General features: G+C 57.7%; 1 protein-coding gene across 1 annotated transcript in view; it reads left to right on the top strand.

Moving 5' to 3' along the window:
* The window catches only part of LOC140389448 (nucleoside diphosphate kinase homolog 5-like), a 170,985-nt gene that overhangs the window by 67,296 nt on the left and 77,747 nt on the right, over positions 1-25,942 (top strand). Inside the window, exon 3 of the mRNA XM_072473583.1 lies at positions 11,085-11,290. Within this exon, the coding sequence (XP_072329684.1) occupies positions 11,085-11,290 (206 nt within the window). The remainder of the gene's footprint in view (positions 1-11,084; positions 11,291-25,942) is intronic.

Here is a 25,942-nt window from a genome sequence, read left to right as displayed (position 1 = left end):
CTGGACAGTGCGGCACTCCCTCAGTACTGACCCTCTGACAGTGCAGCACTCCCTCAGTACTGACCCTCTGACAGTGCAGCACTCTCTCAGTACTGACCCTCTGACAGTGCAGCTCTCCCTCAGTACTGACCCTCTGACAGTGCAGCTCTCCCTCAGTACTGACCCTCTGACAGTGCGGCACTCCCTCAGTACTGACCCTCTGACAGTGCGGCACTCCCTCAGTACTGACCCTCTGACAGTGCGGCGCTCCCTCAGTACTGACCCTCTGACAGTGCAGCACTCCCTCAGTAGGGACCCTCTGACAGTGCGGCACTCCCTCAGTACTGACCCTCTGACAGTGCAGCACTCCCTCAGTACTGACCCTCTGACAGTGCAGCACTCCCTCAGTACTGACCCTCTGACAGTGCGGCACTCCCTCAGTACTGACCCTCTGACAGTGCGGCACTCCCTCAGTACTGACCCTCTGACAGTGCAGCACTCCCTCAGTACTGACCCTCTGACAGTGCGGCGCTCCCTCAGTACTGACCCTCTGACAGTGCAGCACTCCCTCAGTAGGGACCCTGGACAGTGCTGCACTCCGTCAGTACTGACCCTCTGACAGTGCGGCACTCCCTCAGTACTGACCCTCTGACAGTGCTGCACTCCCTCAGTAGGGACCCTGGACAGTGCGGCACTCCCTCAGTACTGACCCTCTGACAGTGCAGCACTCCCTCAGTACTGACCCTCTGACAGTGCAGCACTCTCTCAGTACTGACCCTCTGACAGTGCAGCTCTCCCTCAGTACTGACCCTCTGACAGTGCAGCTCTCCCTCAGTACTGACCCTCTGACAGTGCGGCACTCCCTCAGTACTGACCCTCTGACAGTGCGGCACTCCCTCAGTACTGACCCTCTGACAGTGCGGCGCTCCCTCAGTACTGACCCTCTGACAGTGCAGCACTCCCTCAGTAGGGACCCTCTGACAGTGCGGCACTCCCTCAGTACTGACCCTCTGACAGTGCAGCACTCCCTCAGTACTGACCCTCTGACAGTGCAGCACTCCCTCAGTACTGACCCTCTGACAGTGCGGCACTCCCTCAGTACTGACCCTCTGACAGTGCGGCACTCCCTCAGTACTGACCCTCTGCCAGTGCGGCACTCCCTCAGTACTGACCCTCTGACAGTGCAGCACTCCCTCAGTACTGACCCTCTGCCAGTGCGGCACTCCCTCAGTACTGACCCTCTGACAGTGCGGCGCTCCCTCAGTACTGACCCTCTGACAGTGCAGCACTCCCTCAGTAGGGACCCTGGACAGTGCGGCACTCCCTCAGTACTGACCCTCTGACAGTGCAGCACTCCCTCAGTACTGACCCTCTGACAGTGCAGCACACCCTCAGTACTGACCCTCTGACAGTGCAGCACTCTCTCAGTACTGACCCTCTGACAGTGCAGCTCTCCCTCAGTACTGACCCTCTGACAGTGCAGCTCTCCCTCAGTACTGACCCTCTGACAGTGCGGCACTCCCTCAGTACTGACCCTCTGACAGTGCGGCACTCCCTCAGTACTGACCCTCTGACAGTGCGGCGCTCCCTCAGTACTGACCCTCTGACAGTGCAGCACTCCCTCAGTAGGGACCCTCTGACAGTGCGGCACTCCCTCAGTACTGACCCTCTGACAGTGCAGCACTCCCTCAGTACTGACCCTCTGACAGTGCAGCACTCCCTCAGTACTGACCCTCTGACAGTGCGGCACTCCCTCAGTACTGACCCTCTGACAGTGCGGCACTCCCTCAGTACTGACCCTCTGCCAGTGCGGCACTCCCTCAGTACTGACCCTCTGACAGTGCAGCACTCCCTCAGTACTGACCCTCTGCCAGTGCGGCACTCCCTCAGTACTGACCCTCTGACAGTGCGGCACTCCCTCAGTACTGACCCTCTTACAGTGCTGCACTCCGTCAGTACTGACCCTCTGACAGTGCGGCACTCCCTCAGTACTGACCCTCTGACAGTGCAGCACTCCCTCAGTACTGACCCTCTGACAGTGCAGCACTCCCTCAGTACTGACCCTCTGTCAGTGCGGCACTCCCTCAGTACTGACCCTCTGACAGTGCGGCACTCCCTCAGTACTGACCCTCTGACAGTGCGGCACTCCCTCAGTACTGACCCTCTGACAGTGCGGCGCTCCCTCAGTACTGACCCTCAGACAGTGCGGCACTCCCTCAGTACTGATCCTCTGACAGTGCGGCGCTCCCTCAGTACTGACCCTCTGACAGTGCAGCGCTCCCTCAGTACTGACCCTCAGACAGTGCGGCACTCTCTCAGTACTGACCCTCTGACAGTGCGGCGCTCCCTCAGTACTGACCCTCTGACAGTGTAGCTCTCTCTCAGTACTGACCCTCTGACAGTGCAGCACTCCCTCAGTACTGACCCGCTGACAGTGCAGCACTCCCTCAGTACTGACCCTCTGACAGTGCGGCGCTCTCTCAGTACTGACCCTCTGACAGTGCGGCACTCCCTCAGTACTGACCCTCTGACAGTGCAGCACTCCCTCAGTACTGACCCTCTGACAGTGCAGTACTGACCCTCTGACAGTGCGGCACTCCCTCAGTACTGACCATCTGACAGTGCGGCACTCCCTCAGTACTGACCCTCTGACAGTGCGGCACTCCCTCAGTACTGACCCTCTGACAGTGCAGCACTCCCTCAGTACTGACCCTCTGACAGTGCGGCACTCCCTCAGTACTGACCCTCCGACAGTGCAGCACTCCCTCAGTACTGACCCTCTGACAGTGCGGCACTCCCTCAGTACTGACCCTCTGACAGTGCGGCACTCCCTCAGTACTGACCCTCTGACAGTGCAGCACTCCCCCAGTACTGACCCTCTGACAGTGCGGCACTCCCTCAGTACTGACCCTCTGACAGTGCAGCACTCCCTCAGTACTGACCCTCTGACAGGGCAGCACTCCCTCAGTACTGACCCTCTGACAGTGCAGCACTCCCTCAGTACTGACCCTCTGACAGTGTGGCACTCCCTCAGTACTGACCCTCTGACAGTGTAGCAAACCCTCAGTACTGACCCTCTGACAGTACAGCACTCCCTCAGTACTGACCCTCTGACAGTGCACCTCTCCCTCAGTACTGACCCTCTGACAGTGTAGCACTCCCTCAGTACTGACCCTCTGACAGTGCAGCACTCCCTCAGTACTGACCCTCTGACAGTGCAGCACTCCCTCAGTACTGACCCTCTGACAGTGCGGCACTCCCTCAGTACTGACCCTCTGACAGTGCGGCACTCCCTCAGTACTGACCCTCTGACAGTGCGGCACTCCCTCAGTACTGACCCTCTGACAGTGCGGCACTCCCTCAGTACTGACCCTCTGACAGTGCGGCACTCCCTCAGTACTGACCCTCTGACAGTGCGGCACTCCCTCAGTACTGACCCTCTGACAGTGCGGCACTCCCTCAGTACTGATCCTCTGACACTGCCGCACTCCCTCAGTACTGACCCTCTGACAGTGCCGCACTCCCTCAGTACTGACCCTCTGACAGTGCGGCACTCCCTCAGTACTGACACTCTGACAGTGCGGCACTCCCTCAGTACTGACCCTCTGACAGTGCGGCACTCCCTCAGTACTGACCCTCTGACAGTGCGGCGCTCCCTCAGTACTGACCCTCTGACAGTGCAGCACTCCCTCAGTACTGAACCTCTGACAGTGCAGCACCCCCTCAGTACTGACCCTCTGACAGTGCGGCACTCCCTCAGTACTGACCCTCTGACAGTGCAGCACTCCCTCAGTACTGACCCTCTGACAGTGCGGCACTCTCTCAGTACTGACCCTCTGACAGTGCGGCACTCCCTCAGTACTGACCCTCTGACAGTGCGGCACTCCCTCAGTACTGACCCTCTGACAGTGCGGCACTCCCTCAGTACTGACCATCTGACAGTGCGGCACTCCCTCAGTACTGACCCTCTGACAGTGCGGCACTCCCTCAGTACTGACCCTCTGACAGTGCGGCACTCCCTCAGTACTGACCCTCTGACAGTGCGGCACTCCCTCAGTACTGACCCTCTACAGTGCGGCACTCCCTCAGTACTGACCCTCTGACAGCGCGGCACTCCCTCAGTACTGACTCTCTGACAGCGCGGCACTCCCTCAGTACTGACCCTCTGACAGTGCGGCACTCCCTCAGTACTGACCCTCTGACAGTGCGGCACTCTCTCAGTACTGACCCTCTGACAGTGCGGCACTCCCTCAGTACTGACCCTCTGACAGTGCGGCACTCCCTCAGTACTGACCCTCTGACAGTGCGGCACTCCCTCAGTACTGACCATCTGACAGTGCGGCACTCCCTCAGTACTGACCCTCTGACAGTGCGGCACTCCCTCAGTACTGACCCTCTGACAGTGCGGCACTCCCTCAGTACTGACCCTCTGACAGTGCGGCACTCCCTCAGTACTGACCCTCTGACAGTGCAGCACCTCCTCAGTACTGACCCTCTGACAGTGCGGCACTCCCTCAGTACTGACCCTCTGACAGTGCTGCACTCCCTCAGTACTGACCCTCTGACAGTGCAGCACTCCCTCAGTGCTGACCCTCTGACAGTGCAGTACTGACCATCTGACAGTGCGGCACTCCCTCAGTACTGACCCTCTGACAGTGCGGCACTCCCTCAGTACTGACCCTCTGACAGTGCGGCACTCCCTCAATACTGACCCTCTGACAGTGCGGCACTCCCTCAGTACTGACCCTCTGACAGTGCAGCACTCCCTCAGTACTGACCCTCTGACAGTGCGGCACTCCCTCAGTACTGACCCTCTGACAGTGCGGCACTCCCTCAGTACTGACCCTCTGACAGTGCAGCACTCCCTCAGTACTGACCCTCTGACAGTGCGGCACTCCCTCAGTACTGACCCTCTGACAGTGCAGCACTCCCTCAGTACTGACCCTCTGACAGGGCAGCACTCCCTCAGTACTGACCCTCTGACAGTGGAGCACTCCCTCAGTACTGACCCTCTGACAGTGTGGCACTCCCTCAGTACTGACCCTCTGACAGTGTAGCACTCCCTCAGTACTGACCCTCTGACAGTGCAGCACTCCCTCAGTACTGACCCTCTGACAGTGCAGCACTCCCTCAATACTGACCCTCTGACAGTGTAGCACTCCCTCAGTACTGACCCTCTGACAGTGCAGCACTCCCTCAGTACTGACCCTCTGACAGTGCAGCACTCCCTCAGTACTGACCCTCTGACAGTGCGGCACTCCCTCAGTACTGACCCTCTGACAGTGCAGCACTCCCTCAGTACTGACCCTCTGACAGTGCGGCACTCCCTCAGTACTGACCCTCTGACAGTGCGGCACTCCCTCAGTACTGACCCTCTGACAGTGCGGCACTCCCTCAGTACTGACCCTCTGACAGTGCGGCACACCCTCAGTATTGACCCTCTGACAGTGCGGCACTCCCTCAGTACTGACACTCTGACAGTGCGGCACTCCCTCAGTACTGACCCTCTGACAGTGCCGCACTCCCTCAGTACTGACCCTCTGACAGTGCAGCACTCCCTCAGTACTGACCCTCTGACAGTGCGCACTCCCTCAGTACTGACCCTCTGACAGTGCGGCATTCCCTCAGTACTGACCCTCTGACAGTGCCGCACTCCCTCAGTACTGACCCTCTGACAGTGCAGCACTCCCTCAGTACTGACCCTCTGACAGTGTAGCACTCCCTCAGTACTGACCCTCTGACAGTGCAGCACTCCCTCAGTACTGACCCTCTGACAGTGCAGCACTCCCTCAGTACTGACCCTCTGACAGTGCGGCACTCCCTCAGTACTGACCCTCTGACAGTGCGGCACTCCCTCAGTACTGACCCTCTGACAGTGCGGCACTCCCTCAGTACTGACCCTCTGACAGTGCGGCACTCCCTCAGTACTGACCCTCTGACAGTGCGGCACTCCCTCAGTACTGACCCTCTGACAGTGCGGCACTCCCTCAGTACTGACCCTCTGACAGTGCGGCACTCCCTCAGTACTGATCCTCTGACACTGCCGCACTCCCTCAGTACTGACCCTCTGACAGTGCCGCACTCCCTCAGTACTGACCCTCTGACAGTGCGGCACTCCCTCAGTACTGACACTCTGACAGTGCGGCACTCCCTCAGTACTGACCCTCTGACAGTGCGGCACTCCCTCAGTACTGACCCTCTGACAGTGCGGCGCTCCCTCAGTACTGACCCTCTGACAGTGCAGCACTCCCTCAGTACTGAACCTCTGACAGTGCAGCACCCCCTCAGTACTGACCCTCTGACAGTGCGGCACTCCCTCAGTACTGACCCTCTGACAGTGCAGCACTCCCTCAGTACTGACCCTCTGACAGTGCGGCACTCTCTCAGTACTGACCCTCTGACAGTGCGGCACTCCCTCAGTACTGACCCTCTGACAGTGCGGCACTCCCTCAGTACTGACCCTCTGACAGTGCGGCACTCCCTCAGTACTGACCATCTGACAGTGCGGCACTCCCTCAGTACTGACCCTCTGACAGTGCGGCACTCCCTCAGTACTGACCCTCTGACAGTGCGGCACTCCCTCAGTACTGACCCTCTGACAGTGCGGCACTCCCTCAGTACTGACCCTCTACAGTGCGGCACTCCCTCAGTACTGACCCTCTGACAGCGCGGCACTCCCTCAGTACTGACTCTCTGACAGCGCGGCACTCCCTCAGTACTGACCCTCTGACAGTGCGGCACTCCCTCAGTACTGACCCTCTGACAGTGCGGCACTCTCTCAGTACTGACCCTCTGACAGTGCGGCACTCCCTCAGTACTGACCCTCTGACAGTGCGGCACTCCCTCAGTACTGACCCTCTGACAGTGCGGCACTCCCTCAGTACTGACCATCTGACAGTGCGGCACTCCCTCAGTACTGACCCTCTGACAGTGCGGCACTCCCTCAGTACTGACCCTCTGACAGTGCGGCACTCCCTCAGTACTGACCCTCTGACAGTGCGGCACTCCCTCAGTACTGACCCTCTGACAGTGCAGCACCTCCTCAGTACTGACCCTCTGACAGTGCGGCACTCCCTCAGTACTGACCCTCTGACAGTGCAGCACTCCCTCAGTACTGACCCTCTGACAGTGCAGCACTCCCTCAGTGCTGACCCTCTGACAGTGCAGTACTGACCATCTGACAGTGCGGCACTCCCTCAGTACTGACCCTCTGACAGTGCGGCACTCCCTCAGTACTGACCCTCTGACAGTGCGGCACTCCCTCAATACTGACCCTCTGACAGTGCGGCACTCCCTCAGTACTGACCCTCTGACAGTGCAGCACTCCCTCAGTACTGACCCTCTGACAGTGCGGCACTCCCTCAGTACTGACCCTCTGACAGTGCGGCACTCCCTCAGTACTGACCCTCTGACAGTGCAGCACTCCCTCAGTACTGACCCTCTGACAGTGCGGCACTCCCTCAGTACTGACCCTCTGACAGTGCAGCACTCCCTCAGTACTGACCCTCTGACAGGGCAGCACTCCCTCAGTACTGACCCTCTGACAGTGGAGCACTCCCTCAGTACTGACCCTCTGACAGTGTGGCACTCCCTCAGTACTGACCCTCTGACAGTGTAGCACTCCCTCAGTACTGACCCTCTGACAGTGCAGCACTCCCTCAGTACTGACCCTCTGACAGTGCAGCACTCCCTCAATACTGACCCTCTGACAGTGTAGCACTCCCTCAGTACTGACCCTCTGACAGTGCAGCACTCCCTCAGTACTGACCCTCTGACAGTGCAGCACTCCCTCAGTACTGACCCTCTGACAGTGCGGCACTCCCTCAGTACTGACCCTCTGACAGTGCAGCACTCCCTCAGTACTGACCCTCTGACAGTGCGGCACTCCCTCAGTACTGACCCTCTGACAGTGCGGCACTCCCTCAGTACTGACCCTCTGACAGTGCGGCACTCCCTCAGTACTGACCCTCTGACAGTGCGGCACACCCTCAGTATTGACCCTCTGACAGTGCGGCACTCCCTCAGTACTGACACTCTGACAGTGCGGCACTCCCTCAGTACTGACCCTCTGACAGTGCCGCACTCCCTCAGTACTGACCCTCTGACAGTGCAGCACTCCCTCAGTACTGACCCTCTGACAGTGCGCACTCCCTCAGTACTGACCCTCTGACAGTGCGGCATTCCCTCAGTACTGACCCTCTGACAGTGCCGCACTCCCTCAGTACTGACCCTCTGACAGTGCAGCACTCCCTCAGTCCTGACCCTCTGACAGTGCAGCACTCCCTCAGTCCTGACCCTCTGACAGTGCAGCACTCCCTCAGTACTGACCCTCTGACAGTGCGGCACTCCCTCAGTACTGACCCTCTGACAGTGCAGCACTCCCTCAGTACTGACCCTCTGACAGTGCGGCACTCCCTCAGTACTGACCCTCTGACAGTGCGGCACTCCCTCAGTACTGACCCTCTGACAGTGTGGCACTCCCTCAGTACTGACCCTCTGACAGTGCGGCACTCCCTCAGTACTGACCCTCTGACAGTGCGGCACTCCCTCAGTACTGACCCTCTGACAGTGCGGCACCCCCTCAGTACTGACCCTCTGACAGTGCGGCACTCCCTCAGTACTGACCCTCTGACAGTGCGGCACTCCCTCAGTACTGACCCTCTGACAGTGCCGCACTCCCGCAGTACTGACCCTCTGACAGTGCAGCACTCCCTCAGTACTGACCCTCTGACAGTGCGGCACTCCCTCAGTACTGACCTTCTGACAGTGCGGCATTCCCTCAGTACTGACCCTCTGACAGTGCCGCTCTCCCTCAGTACTGACCCTCTGACAGTGCAGCACTCCCTCAGTACTGACCCTCTGACAGTGCAGCACTAGCTCAGTACTGACCCTCTGACAGTGCGGCACTCCCTCAGTATGACCCTCTGACAGTGCGGCACTCCCTCAGTACTGACCCTCTGACAGTGCGGCGCTCCCTCAGTCCTGACCCTCTGACAGTGCGGCACTCCCTCAGTACTGACCCTCTGACAGTGCGGCACTCCCTCAGTACTGACCCTCTGACAGTGCGGCACTCCCTCAGTACTGATCCTCTGACAGTGCAGCACTCCCTCAGTACTGACCCTCTGACAGTGCGGCACTCCTTCAGTACTGACCCTCTGACAGTGCAGCACTCCCTCAGTACTGACCCTCTGACAGTGCGGCGCTCCCTCAGTACTGACCCTCTGACAGTGCAGCACTCCCTCAGTACTGACCCTCTGACAGTGCAGCACTCCCTCAGTACTGACCCTCTGACAGTGCGGCACTCCTTCAGTACTGACCCTCTGACAGTGCAGCACTCCCTCAGTACTGACCCTCTGACAGTGCGGCACTCCCTCAGTACTGACCCTCTGACAGTGCGGCACTCCCTCAGTACTGACCCTCTGACAGTGCAGCACTCCCTCAGTACTGACCCTCTGACAGTGCGGCACTCCTTCAGTACTGACCCTCTGACAGTGCAGCACTCCCTCAGTACTGACCCTCTGACAGTGCGGCGCTCCCTCAGTACTGACCCTCTGACAGTGCAGCACTCCCTCAGTACTGACCCTCTGACAGTGCAGCACTCCCTCAGTACTGACCCTCTGACAGTGCGGCACTCCTTCAGTACTGACCCTCTGACAGTGCAGCACTCCCTCAGTACTGACTCTCTGACAGTGCAGCACTCCCTCAGTACTGACCCTCTGACAGTGCAGCACTCCCTTAGTACTGACCTTCTGACAGTGCGGCACTCCCTCAGTACTGACCCTCTGACAGTGCAGCACTCCCTCAGTACTGACCCTCTGACAGTGCGGCACTCCCTCAGTACTGACCCTCTGACAGTGCAGCACTCCCTCAGTACTGACCCTCTGACAGTGCAGCACTCCCCAGTACTGACCCTCTGACAGTGCGGCACTCCCTCAGTACTGACCTCTGACAATGCGGCACTCCCTCAGTACTGACCCTCTGACAGTGCATATCCAAATGGGTAGGCTTTTTCCGAATGGACGTCTGTAACTAGTGGTGTTCCGCAGGGATCAGTACTGGGACCTCTGCTCTTTGTAATATATATAAAGGACTTGGAAGAAAACGTAGTGGGTCTGATTAGCAAGTTTGCGGATGATACTAAGATTGCAGATAGGCTGCAAAATTGGGCAGAGAAATGGCAGATGGAGTTTAACCTGGACAAATGTGAGGTGATGCATTTTGGTGGATCCAATTCAGGTGGGAGCTATAAAATAAATGTCAGAACCATCAGGAGCAGAGAGACACAGAGAGATCTGGCCGAGCAGGTCCACAGAGCCTTAACAGTGGCAGCACAGGTGGAAATGGTGGTAAAGAAAGCATACGGCATGCTTGCCTTCATCAGACGGGGTATCGAGTGTAAAACGCGAAAATTATGTTACAGTTATATAGAACGTTGGTGCGGCCACATTTGGAATACTGGGTCCAATTCTGGTCACCGCATTACCAGAAGGACGTGGAGGCTCTGGAGAGAGTACAGAAAAGGGTTACCAGGATGTTGTCTGGGATGGAGGGTGTTCGCTATGAGGAGAGATTGAATAAACTGGGATTGTTCTCCCTGGAGAGACGGAGGCTGAGGGGCGACCTGATAGAGGTTTATAAAATTATTAGGGGTATAGATAGGGTGAACAGTTGGAGGCTTTTTCCCAGGGTGGAAATGACAATTACAAGGGGGCACAAGTTCAAGGTGAGGGGGGAAAGGTCCAGTGGAGATGTGCGGGGGAGGTTTTTACACAGAGGGTGGTGGTGGCCTGGAATGCACGGCCCAGTGAGGTGGGTGAGGCAGATACGTTAGTGACCTTTAAGACTTATCTGGATAGACACATGAACAGTCGGGGTACAGAAGGACACAGGCGGTTGGTCTAGATAGATCGGTGCAGGCTTGGAGGGCCGAAGGGCCTGTTCCTGTGCTGGATTGTTCTTTGTCTTTGTCCTTTGTTCTTAAGTGATCGCAGTTTTGAGGCAGCGCTCCGATAATGTGCTGCTGTACATACATGATGCTAGAACCTGACTTACTGCATGAAATGCCGCTGGCGATGTTATTGAACTAAATCAGCTTTCTTACTCAGAGAAGAAAAATGCTCTTGAGTCCGGAGCAAGCCAGCGAATTCTATGCTGCGTACAGCGGGAAGCTGTTCTACCCGAGCTTGACAGCACACCTGTGCTCCGGCCCACTCGTTGCCATGATGCTCACCAGACACGCTGCCATTAAGCAATGGAACGAACTGCTGGGCCCCACGGACAGTCAGAAAGCAAAGGAGACACATCCCAAAAGGTGAGTGTTCCCGGCTCCGGGCGGGAATGGGGTGGATCCGGAGGGGATGTACAGAGCGGAGGCTGGGAAAGGATTTGGAAGGGTGGATGTGATGAATGGAGGAATTTCAGACCCATTGTATCACAGGTACATGGTGCAGTAAGGGTTAAACACCTGGCTTAGTGTGTGTATGAGTATTTGGAGGGACTGAGGTGGATACAGAGGGTGGGGGAGTATTTGGAGGGACTGAGGTGGATACAGAGGGTGGGGGAGTATTTGGAGTGAGTGGGGTGGATACAGAGGGTGGGGGAGTATTTGGAGGGAGTGAGGTGGATACAGAGGGTGGGGGAGTATTTGGAGGGACTGAGGTGGATACAGAGGGTGGGGGAGTATTTGGAGGGACTGAGGTGGATACAGAGGGTGGGGGAGTATTTGGAGAGACTGGGGTGGATACAGAGGGTGGGGGAGTATTTGGAGAGGCTGGGGTGGATACAGAGGGTGGGGGAGTATTTGGAGGGAGTGAGGTGGATACAGAGGGTGGGGGAGTATTTGGAGTGAGTGAGGTGGATACAGAGGGTGGGGGAGTATTTGGAGGGAGTGAGGTGGATACAGAGGGTGAGGGAGTATTTGGAGAGGCTGGGGTGGATACAGAGGGTGGGGGAGTATTTGGAGAGGCTGGGGTGGATACAGAGGGTGGGGGAGTATTTGGAGAGACTGGGGTGGATACAGAGGGTGGGGGAGTATTTGGAGAGGCTGGGGTGGATACAGAGGGTGGGGGAGTATTTGGAGTGAGTGAGGTGGATACAGAGGGTGGGGGAGTATTTGGAGGGAGTGAGGTGGATACAGAGGGTGAGGGAGTATTTGGAGGGACTGAGGTGGATACAGAGGGTGGGGGAGTATTTGGAGAGGCTGGGGTGGATACAGAGGGTGGGGGAGTATTTGGAGAGGCTGGGGTGGATACAGAGGGTGGGGGAGTATTTGGAGAGACTGGGGTGGATACAGAGGGTGGGGGAGTATTTGGAGAGGCTGGGGTGGATACAGAGGGTGGGGGAGTATTTGGAGGGACTGAGGTGGATACAGAGGGTGGGGGAGTATTTGGAGAGGCTGGGGTGGATACAGAGGGTGGGGGAGTATTTGGAGAGGCTGGGGTGGATACAGAGGGTGGGGGAGTATTTGGAGAGACTGGGGTGGATACAGAGGGTGGGGGAGTATTTGGAGAGGCTGGGGTGGATACAGAGGGTGGGGGAGTTTTTGGAGTGAGTGAGGTGGATACAGAGGGTGGGGGAGTATTTGGAGGGAGTGAGGTGGATACAGAGGGTGAGGGAGTATTTGGAGGGAGTGAGGTGGATACAGAGGGTGGGGGAGTATTTGGAGAGACTGGGGTGGATACAGAGGGTGGGGGAGTATTTGGAGAGGCTGGGGTGGATACAGAGGGTGGGGGAGTATTTGGAGAGACTGGGGTGGATACAGAGGGTGGGGGAGTATTTGGAGAGGCTGGGGTGGATACAGAGGGTGGGGGAGTATTTGGAGTGAGTGAGGTGGATACAGAGGGTGGGGGAGTATTTGGAGGGAGTGAGGTGGATACAGAGGGTGGGGGAGTATTTGGAGGGAGTGAGGTGGATACGGAGGGTGGGGGAGCATTTGGAGAGGCTGGGGTGGATACAGAGGGTGGGGGAGTATTTGGAGGGAGTGAGGTGGATACAGAGGGTGGGGGAGTATTTGGAGGGAGTGAGGTGGATACAGAGGGTGGGGGAGTATTTGGAGGGAGTGACGTGGATACAGAGGGTGGGGGAGTATTTGGAGTGAGTGAGGTGGATACAGAGGGTGGGGGAGTATTTGTAGAGGCTGGGGTGGATACAGAGGGTGGGGGAGTATTTGGAGAGACTGGGGTGGATACAGAGGGTGGGGGAGTATTTGGAGAGGCTGGGGTGGATACAGAGGGTGGGGGAGTTTTTGGAGTGAGTGAGGTGGATACAGAGGGTGGGGGAGTATTTGGAGGGAGTGAGGTGGATACAGAGGGTGAGGGAGTATTTGGAGGGAGTGAGGTGGATACAGAGGGTGGGGGAGTATTTGGAGAGACTGGGGTGGATACAGAGGGTGGGGGAGTATTTGGAGAGGCTGGGGTGGATACAGAGGGTGGGGGAGTATTTGGAGAGACTGGGGTGGATACAGAGGGTGGGGGAGTATTTGGAGAGGCTGGGGTGGATACAGAGGGTGGGGGAGTATTTGGAGTGAGTGAGGTGGATACAGAGGGTGGGGGAGTATTTGGAGGGAGTGAGGTGGATACAGAGGGTGGGGGAGTATTTGGAGGGAGTGAGGTGGATACGGAGGGTGGGGGAGCATTTGGAGAGGCTGGGGTGGATACAGAGGGTGGGGGAGTATTTGGAGGGAGTGAGGTGGATACAGAGGGTGGGGGAGTATTTGGAGGGAGTGAGGTGGATACAGAGGGTGGGGGAGTATTTGGAGGGAGTGACGTGGATACAGAGGGTGGGGGAGTATTTGGAGTGAGTGAGGTGGATACAGAGGGTGGGGGAGTATTTGTAGAGGCTGGGGTGGATACAGAGGGTGGGGGAGTATTTGGAGGGAGTGAGGTGGATACAGAGGGTGGGGGAGTATTTGGAGGGAGTGAGGTGGATACAGAGGGTGGGGGAGTATTTGGAGACGCTGGGGTGGATACAGAGGGTGGGGGAGTATTTGGAGAGGCTGGGGTGGATACAGAGGGTGGGGAGTATTTGGAGGGAGTGAGGTGGATACAGAGGGTGGGGGAGTATTTGGAGGGAGTGAGGTGGATACAGAGGGTGGGGGAATATTTGGAGAGGCTGGGGTGAATACAGAGGGTGGGGGAGTATTTGGAGAGGCTGGGGTGGATACAGAGGGTGGGGGAGTATTTGGAGGGAGTGAGGTGGATACAGAGGGTGGGGGAGTATTTGGAGGGAGTGAGGTGGATACAGAGGGTGGGGGAGTATTTGGAGAGGCTGGGGTGGGTACAGAGAGTGGGGGAGTATTTGGAGGGAGTGAGGTGGATACAGAGGGTTGGGGAGTATTTGGAGGGAGTGAGGTGGATACAGTGGGTGGGGGAGTATTTGGAGGGAGTGAGGTGGATACAGAGGGTGGGGGAGTATTTGGAGGGAGTGAGGTGGATACAGAGGGTGGGGGAGTATTTGGAGAGGCTAGGGTGGATACAGAGGGTGGGGGAGTATTTGGAGGGAGTGAAGTGGATACAGAGAGTGAGGGAGTATTTGGAGGGAGTGAGGTGGATACAGAGGGTGGGGGAGTATTTGGAGGGAGTGAGGTGGATACAGAGGGTGGGGGAGTATTTGGAGAGGCTAGGGTGGATACAAAGCGTGGGGGAGTATTTGGAGGGAGTGAGGTGGATACAGAGGGTGGGGGAGTATTTGGAGAGGCTGGGGTGGGTACAGAGGGTGGGGGAGTATTTGGAGGGATTGAGGTGGATACAGAGAGTGGGGGAGTATTTGGAGGGAGTGAGGTGGATACAGAGGGTGGGGGAGTATTTGGAGAGGCTGGGGTGGATACAGAGGGTGGGGGAGTATTTGGAGGGAGTGAGGTGGATGCAGAGGGTGGGGGAGTATTTGGAGGGAGTGGGGTGGATACAGAGGGTGGGGGAGTATTTGGAGAGGCTGGGGTGGATACAGAGGGTGGGGGAGTATTTGGAGAGGCTGGGGTGGATACAGAGGGTGGAGGAGTATTTGGAGTGAGTGAGAGGGATATCGAGGGTGGGGGAGTATTTGGAGGGAGTGGGGTGGATACAGAGGGTGGGGGAGTATTTGGAGGGAGTGAGGTGGATACAGAGGGTGGGGGGTATTTGGAGGGAGTGGGGTGGATACGGAGGGTGGGGGAGTATTTGGAGAGGCTGGGGTGGATACAGAGGGTGGGGGAGTATTTGGAGGGAGTGAGGTGGATACAGAGGGTGGGCGAGCATTTGGAGGGAGTGGGGTGGATACGGAGGGTGGGGGAGTATTTGGAGAGGCTGGGGTGGATACAGAGGGTGGGGGAGTATTTGGAGGGAGTGAGGTGGATACAGAGGGTGAGGGAGTATTTGGAGAGGCTGGGGTGGATACAGAGGGTGGGGGAGTATTTGGAGGGATTGAGGTGGATACAGAGGGTGGGGGAGTATTTAGAGAGGCTGGGGTGGATTCAGAGGGTGGGGGCGTATTTGGAGGGAGTGAGGTGGATACAGAGGGTGGGGGAGTATTTGGAGGGAGTGGGGTGGATACGGAGGGTGGGGGAGTATTTGGAGAGGCTGGGGTGGATACAGAGGGTGGGGGAGTATTTGGAGGGAGTGAGGTGGATACAGAGGGTGGGGGAGCATTTGGAGGGAGTGGGGTGGATACAGAGGGTGGGGGAGTATTTGGAGAGGTTGGGGTGGATACAGAGGGTGGGGGAGTATTTGGAGGGAGTGAGGTGGATACAGAGGGTGAGGGAGTATTTGGAGGGAGTGAGGTGGATACAGAGGGTGCGGGAGTATTTGGAGAAGCTGGGGTGGATACAGAGGATCGGGGAGTATTTGGAGGGAGTGAGGTGGATACAGAGGGTGGGGGAGTATTTGGAGAGGCTGGGTGGATACAGAGGGTGGGGGCGTATTTGGAGGGAGTGAGGTGGATACAGGGGGTGGGGGATTTATTGGAGGGAGTGGGGTGGACACAGAGGGTGGGGGAGTATTTGGAGGGAGTGGGGTGGATACAGAGGGTGGAGGAGTATTTGGAGAGGCTGGGTGGATACAGAGGGTGGGGGCGTATTTGGAGGGAGTGAGGTGGATACAGAGGGTGTGGGAGTATTTGGAGAGGCTGGGGTGGATACAGCGGGTGGGGGAGTATTTGGAGGGAGTGGGGTGGATACAGAGGGTGGGGGAGTATTTGGAGGGAGTGAGGTGGATACAGAGGGTGGGGGAGTATTTGGAGGGAGTGAGGTGGATACAGAGGGTGGGGGAGTATTTGGAGAGGCTAGGGTGGATACAGAGGGTGGGGGAGTATTTGGAGGGAGTGAGGTGGATACAGAGAGTGAGGGAGTATTTGGAGGGAGTGAGGTGGATACAGAGGGTGGGGGAGTATTTGGAGGGAGTGAGGTGGATACAGAGGGTGGGGGAGTATTTGGAGAGGCTAGGGTGGATACAAAGCGTGGGGGAGTATTTGGAGGGAGTGAGGTGGATACAGAGGGTGGGGGAGTATTTGGAGAGGCTGGGGTGGGTACAGAGGGTGGGGGAGTATTTGGAGGGAGTGAGGTGGATACAGAGAGTGGGGGAGTATTTGGAGGGAGTGAGGTGGATACAGAGGGTGGGGGAGTATTTGGAGAGGCTGGGGTGGATACAGAGGGTGGGGGAGTATTTGGAGGGAGTGAGGTGGATGCAGAGGGTGGGGGAGTATTTGGAGGGAGTGGGGTGGATACAGAGGGTGGGGGAGTATTTGGAGAGGCTGGGGTGGATACAGAGGGTGGGGGAGTATTTGGAGAGGCTGGGGTGGATACAGAGGGTGGGGGAGTATTTGGAGTGAGTGAGAGGGATACAGAGGGTGGGGGAGTATTTGGAGGGAGTGGGGTGGATACAGAGGGTGGGGGAGTATTTGGAGGGAGTGAGGTGGATACAGAGGGTGGGGGTATTTGGAGGGAGTGGGGTGGATACGGAGGGTGGGGGAGTATTTGGAGAGGCTGGGGTGGATACAGAGGGTGGGGGAGTATTTGGAGGGAGTGAGGTGGATACAGAGGGTGGGCGAGCATTTGGAGGGAGTGGGGTGGATACGGAGGGTGGGGGAGTATTTGGAGAGGCTGGGGTGGATACAGAGGGTGGGGGAGTATTTGGAAGGAGTGAGGTGGATACAGAGGGTGAGGGAGTATTTGCAGAGGCTGGGGTGGATACAGAGGGTGGGGGAGTATTTGGAGGGAGTGAGGTGGATACAGAGGGTGGCGGAGTATTTGGAGAGGCTGGGGTGGATTCAGAGGGTGGGGGAGTATTTGGAGGGAGTGGGGTGGATACGGAGGGTGGGGGAGTATTTGGAGAGGCTGGGGTGGATACAGAGGGTGGGGGAGTATTTGGAGGGAGTGAGGTGGATACAGAGGGTGGGGGAGCATTTGGAGGGAGTGGGGTGGATACGGAGGGTGGGGGAGTATTTGGAGAGGTTGGGGTGGATACAGAGGGTGGCGGAGTATTTGGAGGGAGTGAGGTGGATACAGAGGGTGAGGGAGTATTTGGAGGGAGTGAGGTGGATACAGAGGGTGCGGGAGTATTTGGAGAAGCTGGGGTGGATACAGAGGATCGGGGAGTATTTGGAGGGAGTGAGGTGGATACAGAGGGTGGGGGAGTATTTGGAGAGGCTGGGTGGATACAGAGGGTGGGGGCGTATTTGGAGGGAGTGAGGTGGATAGAGGGGGTGGGGGAGTTATTGGAGGGAGTGGGGTGGACACAGAGGGTGGGGGAGTATTTGGAGGGAGTGGGGTGGATACAGAGGGTGGAGGAGTATTTGGAGTGAGTGAGAGGGATATCGAGGGTGGGGGAGTATTTGGAGGGAGTGGGGTGGATACAGAGGGTGGGGGAGTATTTGGAGGGAGTGAGGTGGATACAGAGGGTGGGGGGTATTTGGAGGGAGTGGGGTGGATACGGAGGGTGGGGGAGTATTTTGAGAGGCTGGGGTGGATACAGAGGGTGGGGGAGTATTTGGAGGGAGTGAGGTGGATACAGAGGGTGGGCGAGCATTTGGAGGGAGTGGGGTGGATACGGAGGGTGGGGGAGTATTTGGAGAGGCTGGGGTGGATACAGAGGGTGGGGGAGTATTTGGAGGGAGTGAGGTGGATACAGAGGGTGAGGGAGTATTTGGAGAGGCTGGGGTGGATACAGAGGGTGGGGGAGTATTTGGAGGGATTGAGGTGGATACAGAGGGTGGGGGAGTATTTAGAGAGGCTGGGGTGGATTCAGAGGGTGGGGGCGTATTTGGAGGGAGTGAGGTGGATACAGAGGGTGGGGGAGTATTTGGAGGGAGTGGGGTGGATACGGAGGGTGGGGGAGTATTTGGAGAGGCTGGGGTGGATACAGAGGGTGGGGGAGTATTTGGAGGGAGTGAGGTGGATACAGAGGGTGGGGGAGCATTTGGAGGGAGTGGGGTGGATACAGAGGGTGGGGGAGTATTTGGAGAGGTTGGGGTGGATACAGAGGGTGGGGGAGTATTTGGAGGGAGTGAGGTGGATACAGAGGGTGAGGGAGTATTTGGAGGGAGTGAGGTGGATACAGAGGGTGCGGGAGTATTTGGAGAAGCTGGGGTGGATACAGAGGATCGGGGAGTATTTGGAGGGAGTGAGGTGGATACAGAGGGTGGGGGAGTATTTGGAGAGGCTGGGGTGGATACAGAGGGTGGGGGAGTATTTGGAGGGAGTGAGGTGGATGCAGAGCGTGGGGGAGTATTTGGAGGGAGTGGGGTGGATACAGAGGGTGGGGGAGTATTTGGAGAGGCTGGGGTGGATACAGAGGGTGGGGGAGTATTTGGAGAGGCTGGGGTGGATACAGAGGGTGGAGGAGTATTTGGAGTGAGTGAGAGGGATATCGAGGGTGGGGGAGTATTTGGAGGGAGTGGGGTGGATACAGAGGGTGGGGGAGTATTTGGAGGGAGTGAGGTGGATACAGAGGGTGGGGGGTATTTGGAGGGAGTGGGGTGGATACGGAGGGTGGGGGAGTATTTGGAGAGGCTGGGGTGGATACAGAGGGTGGGGGAGTATTTGGAGGGAGTGAGGTGGATACAGAGGGTGGGCGAGCATTTGGAGGGAGTGGGGTGGATACGGAGGGTGGGGGAGTATTTGGAGAGGCTGGGGTGGATACAGAGGGTGGGGGAGTATTTGGAGGGAGTGAGGTGGATACAGAGGGTGAGGGAGTATTTGGAGAGGCTGGGGTGGATACAGAGGGTGGGGGAGTATTTGGAGGGATTGAGGTGGATACAGAGGGTGGGGGAGTATTTAGAGAGGCTGGGGTGGATTCAGAGGGTGGGGGCGTATTTGGAGGGAGTGAGGTGGATACAGAGGGTGGGGGAGTATTTGGAGGGAGTGGGGTGGATACGGAGGGTGGGGGAGTATTTGGAGAGGCTGGGGTGGATACAGAGGGTGGGGGAGTATTTGGAGGGAGTGAGGTGGATACAGAGGGTGGGGGAGCATTTGGAGGGAGTGGGGTGGATACAGAGGGTGGGGGAGTATTTGGAGAGGTTGGGGTGGATACAGAGGGTGGGGGAGTATTTGGAGGGAGTGAGGTGGATACAGAGGGTGAGGGAGTATTTGGAGGGAGTGAGGTGGATACAGAGGGTGCGGGAGTATTTGGAGAAGCTGGGGTGGATACAGAGGATCGGGGAGTATTTGGAGGGAGTGAGGTGGATACAGAGGGTGGGGGAGTATTTGGAGAGGCTGGGTGGATACAGAGGGTGGGGGCGTATTTGGAGGGAGTGAGGTGGATACAGGGGGTGGGGGATTTATTGGAGGGAGTGGGGTGGACACAGAGGGTGGGGGAGTATTTGGAGGGAGTGGGGTGGATACAGAGGGTGGAGGAGTATTTGGAGAGGCTGGGTGGATACAGAGGGTGGGGGCGTATTTGGAGGGAGTGAGGTGGATACAGAGGGTGTGGGAGTATTTGGAGAGGCTGGGGTGGATACAGCGGGTGGGGGAGTATTTGGAGGGAGTGGGGTGGATACAGAGGGTGGGGGAGTATTTGGAGGGAGTGAGGTGGATACAGAGGGTGGGGGAGTATTTGGAGGGAGTGAGGTGGATACAGAGGGTGGGGGAGTATTTGGAGAGGCTAGGGTGGATACAGAGGGTGGGGGAGTATTTGGAGGGAGTGAGGTGGATACAGAGAGTGAGGGAGTATTTGGAGGGAGTGAGGTGGATACAGAGGGTGGGGGAGTATTTGGAGGGAGTGAGGTGGATACAGAGGGTGGGGGAGTATTTGGAGAGGCTAGGGTGGATACAAAGCGTGGGGGAGTATTTGGAGGGAGTGAGGTGGATACAGAGGGTGGGGGAGTATTTGGAGAGGCTGGGGTGGGTACAGAGGGTGGGGGAGTATTTGGAGGGAGTGAGGTGGATACAGAGAGTGGGGGAGTATTTGGAGGGAGTGAGGTGGATACAGAGGGTGGGGGAGTATTTGGAGAGGCTGGGGTGGATACAGAGGGTGGGGGAGTATTTGGAGGGAGTGAGGTGGATGCAGAGGGTGGGGGAGTATTTGGAGGGAGTGGGGTGGATACAGAGGGTGGGGGAGTATTTGGAGAGGCTGGGGTGGATACAGAGGGTGGGGGAGTATTTGGAGAGGCTGGGGTGGATACAGAGGGTGGGGGAGTATTTGGAGTGAGTGAGAGGGATACAGAGGGTGGGGGAGTATTTGGAGGGAGTGGGGTGGATACAGAGGGTGGGGGAGTATTTGGAGGGAGTGAGGTGGATACAGAGGGTGGGGGTATTTGGAGGGAGTGGGGTGGATACGGAGGGTGGGGGAGTATTTGGAGAGGCTGGGGTGGATACAGAGGGTGGGGGAGTATTTGGAGGGAGTGAGGTGGATACAGAGGGTGGGCGAGCATTTGGAGGGAGTGGGGTGGATACGGAGGGTGGGGGAGTATTTGGAGAGGCTGGGGTGGATACAGAGGGTGGGGGAGTATTTGGAGGGAGTGAGGTGGATACAGAGGGTGAGGGAGTATTTGCTGAGGCTGGGGTGGATACAGAGGGTGGGGGAGTATTTGGAGGGAGTGAGGTGGATACAGAGGGTGGCGGAGTATTTGGAGAGGCTGGGGTGGATTCAGAGGGTGGGGGCGCATTTGGAGGGAGTGAGGTGGATACAGAGGGTGGGGGAGTATTTGGAGGGAGTGGGGTGGATACGGAGGGTGGGGGAGTATTTGGAGAGGCTGGGGTGGATACAGAGGGTGGGGGAGTATTTGGAGGGAGTGAGGTGGATACAGAGGGTGGGGGAGCATTTGGAGGGAGTGGGGTGGATACGGAGGGTGGGGGAGTATTTGGAGAGGTTGGGGTGGATACAGAGGGTGGCGGAGTATTTGGAGGGAGTGAGGTGGATACAGAGGGTGAGGGAGTATTTGGAGGGAGTGAGGTGGATACAGAGGGTGCGGGAGTATTTGGAGAAGCTGGGGTGGATACAGAGGATCGGGGAGTATTTGGAGGGAGTGAGGTGGATACAGAGGGTGGGGGAGTATTTGGAGAGGCTGGGTGGATACAGAGGGTGGGGGCGTATTTGGAGGGAGTGAGGTGGATAGAGGGGGTCGGGGAGTTATTGGAGGGAGTGGGGTGGACACAGAGGGTGGGGGAGTATTTGGAGGGAGTGGGGTGGATACAGAGGGTGGAGGAGTATTTGGAGTGAGTGAGAGGGATATCGAGGGTGGGGGAGTATTTGGAGGGAGTGGGGTGGATACAGAGGGTGGGGGAGTATTTGGAGGGAGTGAGGTGGATACAGAGGGTGGGGGGTATTTGGAGGGAGTGGGGTGGATACGGAGGGTGGGGGAGTATTTGGAGAGGCTGGGGTGGATACAGAGGGTGGGGGAGTATTTGGAGGGAGTGAGGTGGATACAGAGGGTGGGCGAGCATTTGGAGGGAGTGGGGTGGATACGGAGGGTGGGGGAGTATTTGGAGAGGCTGGGGTGGATACAGAGGGTGGGGGAGTATTTGGAGGGAGTGAGGTGGATACAGAGGGTGAGGGAGTATTTGGAGAGGCTGGGGTGGATACAGAGGGTGGGGGAGTATTTGGAGGGATTGAGGTGGATACAGAGGGTGGGGGAGTATTTAGAGAGGCTGGGGTGGATTCAGAGGGTGGGGGCGTATTTGGAGGGAGTGAGGTGGATACAGAGGGTGGGGGAGTATTTGGAGGGAGTGGGGTGGATACGGAGGGTGGGGGAGTATTTGGAGAGGCTGGGGTGGATACAGAGGGTGGGGGAGTATTTGGAGGGAGTGAGGTGGATACAGAGGGTGGGGGAGCATTTGGAGGGAGTGGGGTGGATACAGAGGGTGGTGGAGTATTTGGAGAGGTTGGGGTGGATACAGAGGGTGGGGGAGTATTTGGAGGGAGTGAGGTGGATACAGAGGGTGAGGGAGTATTTGGAGGGAGTGAGGTGGATACAGAGGGTGGGGGAGTATTTGGAGAGGCTGGGTGGATACAGAGGGTGGGGGCGTATTTGGAGGGAGTGAGGTGGATACAGGGGGTGGGGGAGTTATTGGAGGGAGTGGGGTGGACACAGAGGGTGCGGGAGTATTTGGAGGGAGTGGGGTGGATACAGAGGGTGGAGGAGTATTTGGAGAGGCTGGGTGGATACAGAGGGTGGGGGCGTATTTGGAGGGAGTGAGGTGGATACAGAGGGTGTGGGAGTATTTGGAGAGGCTGGGGTGGATACAGCGGGTGGGGGAGTATTTGGAGGGAGTGGGGTGGATACAGAGGGTGGGGGAGTATTTGGAGGGAGTGAGGTGGATACAGAGGGTGGGGGAGTATTTGGAGGGAGTGAGGTGGATACAGAGGGTGGGGGAGTATTTGGAGAGGCTAGGGTGGATACAGAGGGTGGGGGAGTATTTGGAGGGAGTGAGGTGGATACAGAGAGTGAGGGAGTATTTGGAGGGAGTGAGGTGGATACAGAGGGTGGGGGAGTATTTGGAGGGAGTGAGGTGGATACAGAGGGTGGGGGAGTATTTGGAGAGGCTAGGGTGGATACAAAGCGTGGGGGAGTATTTGGAGGGAGTGAGGTGGATACAGAGGGTGGGAAAGTATTTGGAGAGGCTGGGGTGGGTACAGAGGGTGGGGGAGTATTTGGAGGGAGTGAGGTGGATACAGAGAGTGGGGGAGTATTTGGAGGGAGTGAGGTGGATACAGAGGGTGGGGGAGTATTTGGAGAGGCTGGGGTGGATACAGAGGGTGGGGGAGTATTTGGAGGGAGTGAGGTGGATGCAGAGGGTGGGGGAGTATTTGGAGGGAGTGGGGTGGATACAGAGGGTGGGGGAGTATTTGGAGAGGCTGGGGTGGATACAGAGGGTTTTTGGAGTATTTGGAGAGGCTGGGGTGGATACAGAGGGTGGGGGAGTATTTGGAGTGAGTGAGAGGGATACAGAGGGTGGGGGAGTATTTGGAGGGAGTGGGGTGGATACAGAGGGTGGGGGAGTATTTGGAGGGAGTGAGGTGGATACAGAGGGTGGGGGTATTTGGAGGGAGTGGGGTGGATACGGAGGGTGGGGGAGTATTTGGAGAGGCTGGGGTGGATACAGAGGGTGGGGGAGTATTTGGAGGGAGTGAGGTGGATACAGAGGGTGGGCGAGCATTTGGAGGGAGTGGGGTGGATACGGAGGGTGGGTGAGTATTTGGAGAGGCTGGGGTGGATACAGAGGGTGGGGGAGTATTTGGAGGGAGTGAGGTGGATACAGAGGGTGAGGGAGTATTTGCAGAGGCTGGGGTGGATACAGAGGGTGGGGGAGTATTTGGAGGGAGTGAGGTGGATACAGAGGGTGGCGGAGTATTTGGAGAGGCTGGGCTGGATTCAGAGGGTGGGGGCGCATTTGGAGGGAGTGAGGTGGATACAGAGGGTGGGGGAGTATTTGGAGGGAGTGGGGTGGATACGGAGGGTGGGGGAGTATTTGGAGAGGCTGGGGTGGATACAGAGGGTGGGGGAGTATTTGGAGGGAGTGAGGTGGATACAGAGGGTGGGGGAGCATTTGGAGGGAGTGGGGTGGATACGGAGGGTGGGGGAGTATTTGGAGAGGTTGGGGTGGATACAGAGGGTGGCGGAGTATTTGGAGGGAGTGAGGTGGATACAGAGGGTGAGGGAGTATTTGGAGGGAGTGAGGTGGATACAGAGGGTGCGGGAGTATTTGGAGAAGCTGGGGTGGATACAGAGGATCGGGGAGTATTTGGAGGGAGTGAGGTGGATACAGAGGGTGGGGGAGTATTTGGAGAGGCTCGGTGGATACAGAGGGTGGGGGCGTATTTGGAGGGAGTGAGGTGGATAGAGGGGGTGGGGGAGTTATTGGAGGGAGTGGGGTGGACACAGAGGGTGGGGGAGTATTTGGAGGGAGTGGGGTGGATACAGAGGGTGGAGGAGTATTTGGAGAGGCTGGGTGGATACAGAGGGTGGGGGCGTATTTGGAGGGAGTGAGGTGGATACAGAGGGTGTGGGAGTATTTGGAGAGGCTGGGGTGGATACAGCGGGTGGGGGAGTATTTGGAGGGAGTGGGGTGGATACAGAGGGTGGGGGAGTATTTGCAGGGAGTGAGGTGGATACAGAGGGTGGGGGAGTATTTGGAGTGAGCGAGAGGGATACAGAGGGTGGGGGAGTATTTGGAGGGAGTGAGGTGGATACAGAGGGTGGGGGAGTATTTGGAGTGAGTGAGAGGGATACAGAGGGTGGGGGAGTATTTGGAGGGAGTGGGGTGGACACAGAGGGTGGGGGAGTATTTGGATAGAGTGAGGTGGATACAGAGGGTGGGGGAGTATTTGGAGACGCTGGGGTGGATACAGAGGGTGGGGGAGTATTTGGAGAGGCTGGGGTGGTTACAGAGGGTGAGGGAGTATTTGGAGGGAGTGGGGTGGATACAGAGGGTGGGGGAGTATTTGGAGGGAGTGGGGTGGATACAGAGGGTGGGGGAGTATTTGGAGAGGCTGGGGTGGATACAGAGGGTAGGGGAGTATTTGGAGGGAGTGAGGTGGATACAGAGGGTGGGGGAGTATTTGGAGAGGCTGGGGTGGGTACAGAGGGTGGGGGGGCATTTGGAGGGAGTGAGGTGGATACGGAGGGTGGGGGAGTATTTGGAGAGGCTGGGGTGGATACAGAGGGTGGGGGAGTATTTGGAGGGAGTGAGGTGGATACAGAGGGTGGGGCAGTATTTGGAGGGAGTGAGGTGGATACAGAGGGTGGGGGAGTATTTGGAGGGAGTGAGGTGGATACAGAGGGTGGGGGAGTATTTGGAGGGAGTGAGGTGGATACAGAGGGTGGGGGAGTATTTGGAGAGGCTGGGGTGGATACAGAGGGTGGGGGAGTATTTGGAGGGAGTGAGGTGGATACAGAGGGTGGAGGAGTATTTGGAGAGGCTGGGTGGATACAGATGGTGGGGGCGTATTTGGAGGGAGTGAGGTGGATACAGAGGGTGTGGGAGTATTTGGAGTGAGTGAGAGGGATACAGAGGGTGGGGGAGTATTTGGATAGAGTGAGGTGGATACAGAGGGTGGGGAAGTATTTGGAGTGAGTGAGAGGGATACAGAGGGTGGGGGAGTATTTGGAGGGAGTGGGGTGGATACAGAGGGTGGGGGAGTATTTGGATAGAGTGAGGTGGGTACAGAGGGTGGGGGAGTATTTGGAGACGCTGGGGTGGATACAGAGGGTGGGGGAGTATTTGGAGAGGCTGGGGTGGTTACAGAGGGTGAGGGAGTATTTGGAGGGAGTGGGGTGGATACAGAGGGTGGGGGAGTATTTGGAGGGAGTGGGGTGGATACAGAGGGTGGGGGAGTATTTGGAGAGGCTGGGGTGGATACAGCGGGTGGGGGAGTATTTGGAGGGAGTGAGGTGGATACAGAGGGTGGGGGAGTATTTGGAGAGGCTGGGGTGGGTACAGAGGGTGGGGGGGTATTTGGAGGGAGTGAGGTGGATACGGAGGGTGGGGGAGTATTTGGAGAGGCTGGGGTGGATACAGAGGGTGGGGGAGTATTTGGAGGGAGTGAGGTGGATACAGAGG

Source organism: Scyliorhinus torazame, chromosome 14 (assembly GCF_047496885.1).
Source record: "Scyliorhinus torazame isolate Kashiwa2021f chromosome 14, sScyTor2.1, whole genome shotgun sequence".
Lineage (NCBI taxonomy): Eukaryota > Metazoa > Chordata > Chondrichthyes > Carcharhiniformes > Scyliorhinidae > Scyliorhinus > Scyliorhinus torazame.
The sequence above is the reverse complement of the archived record's forward strand: the minus strand, read 5'-3'. Positions and strand labels throughout refer to the sequence as shown.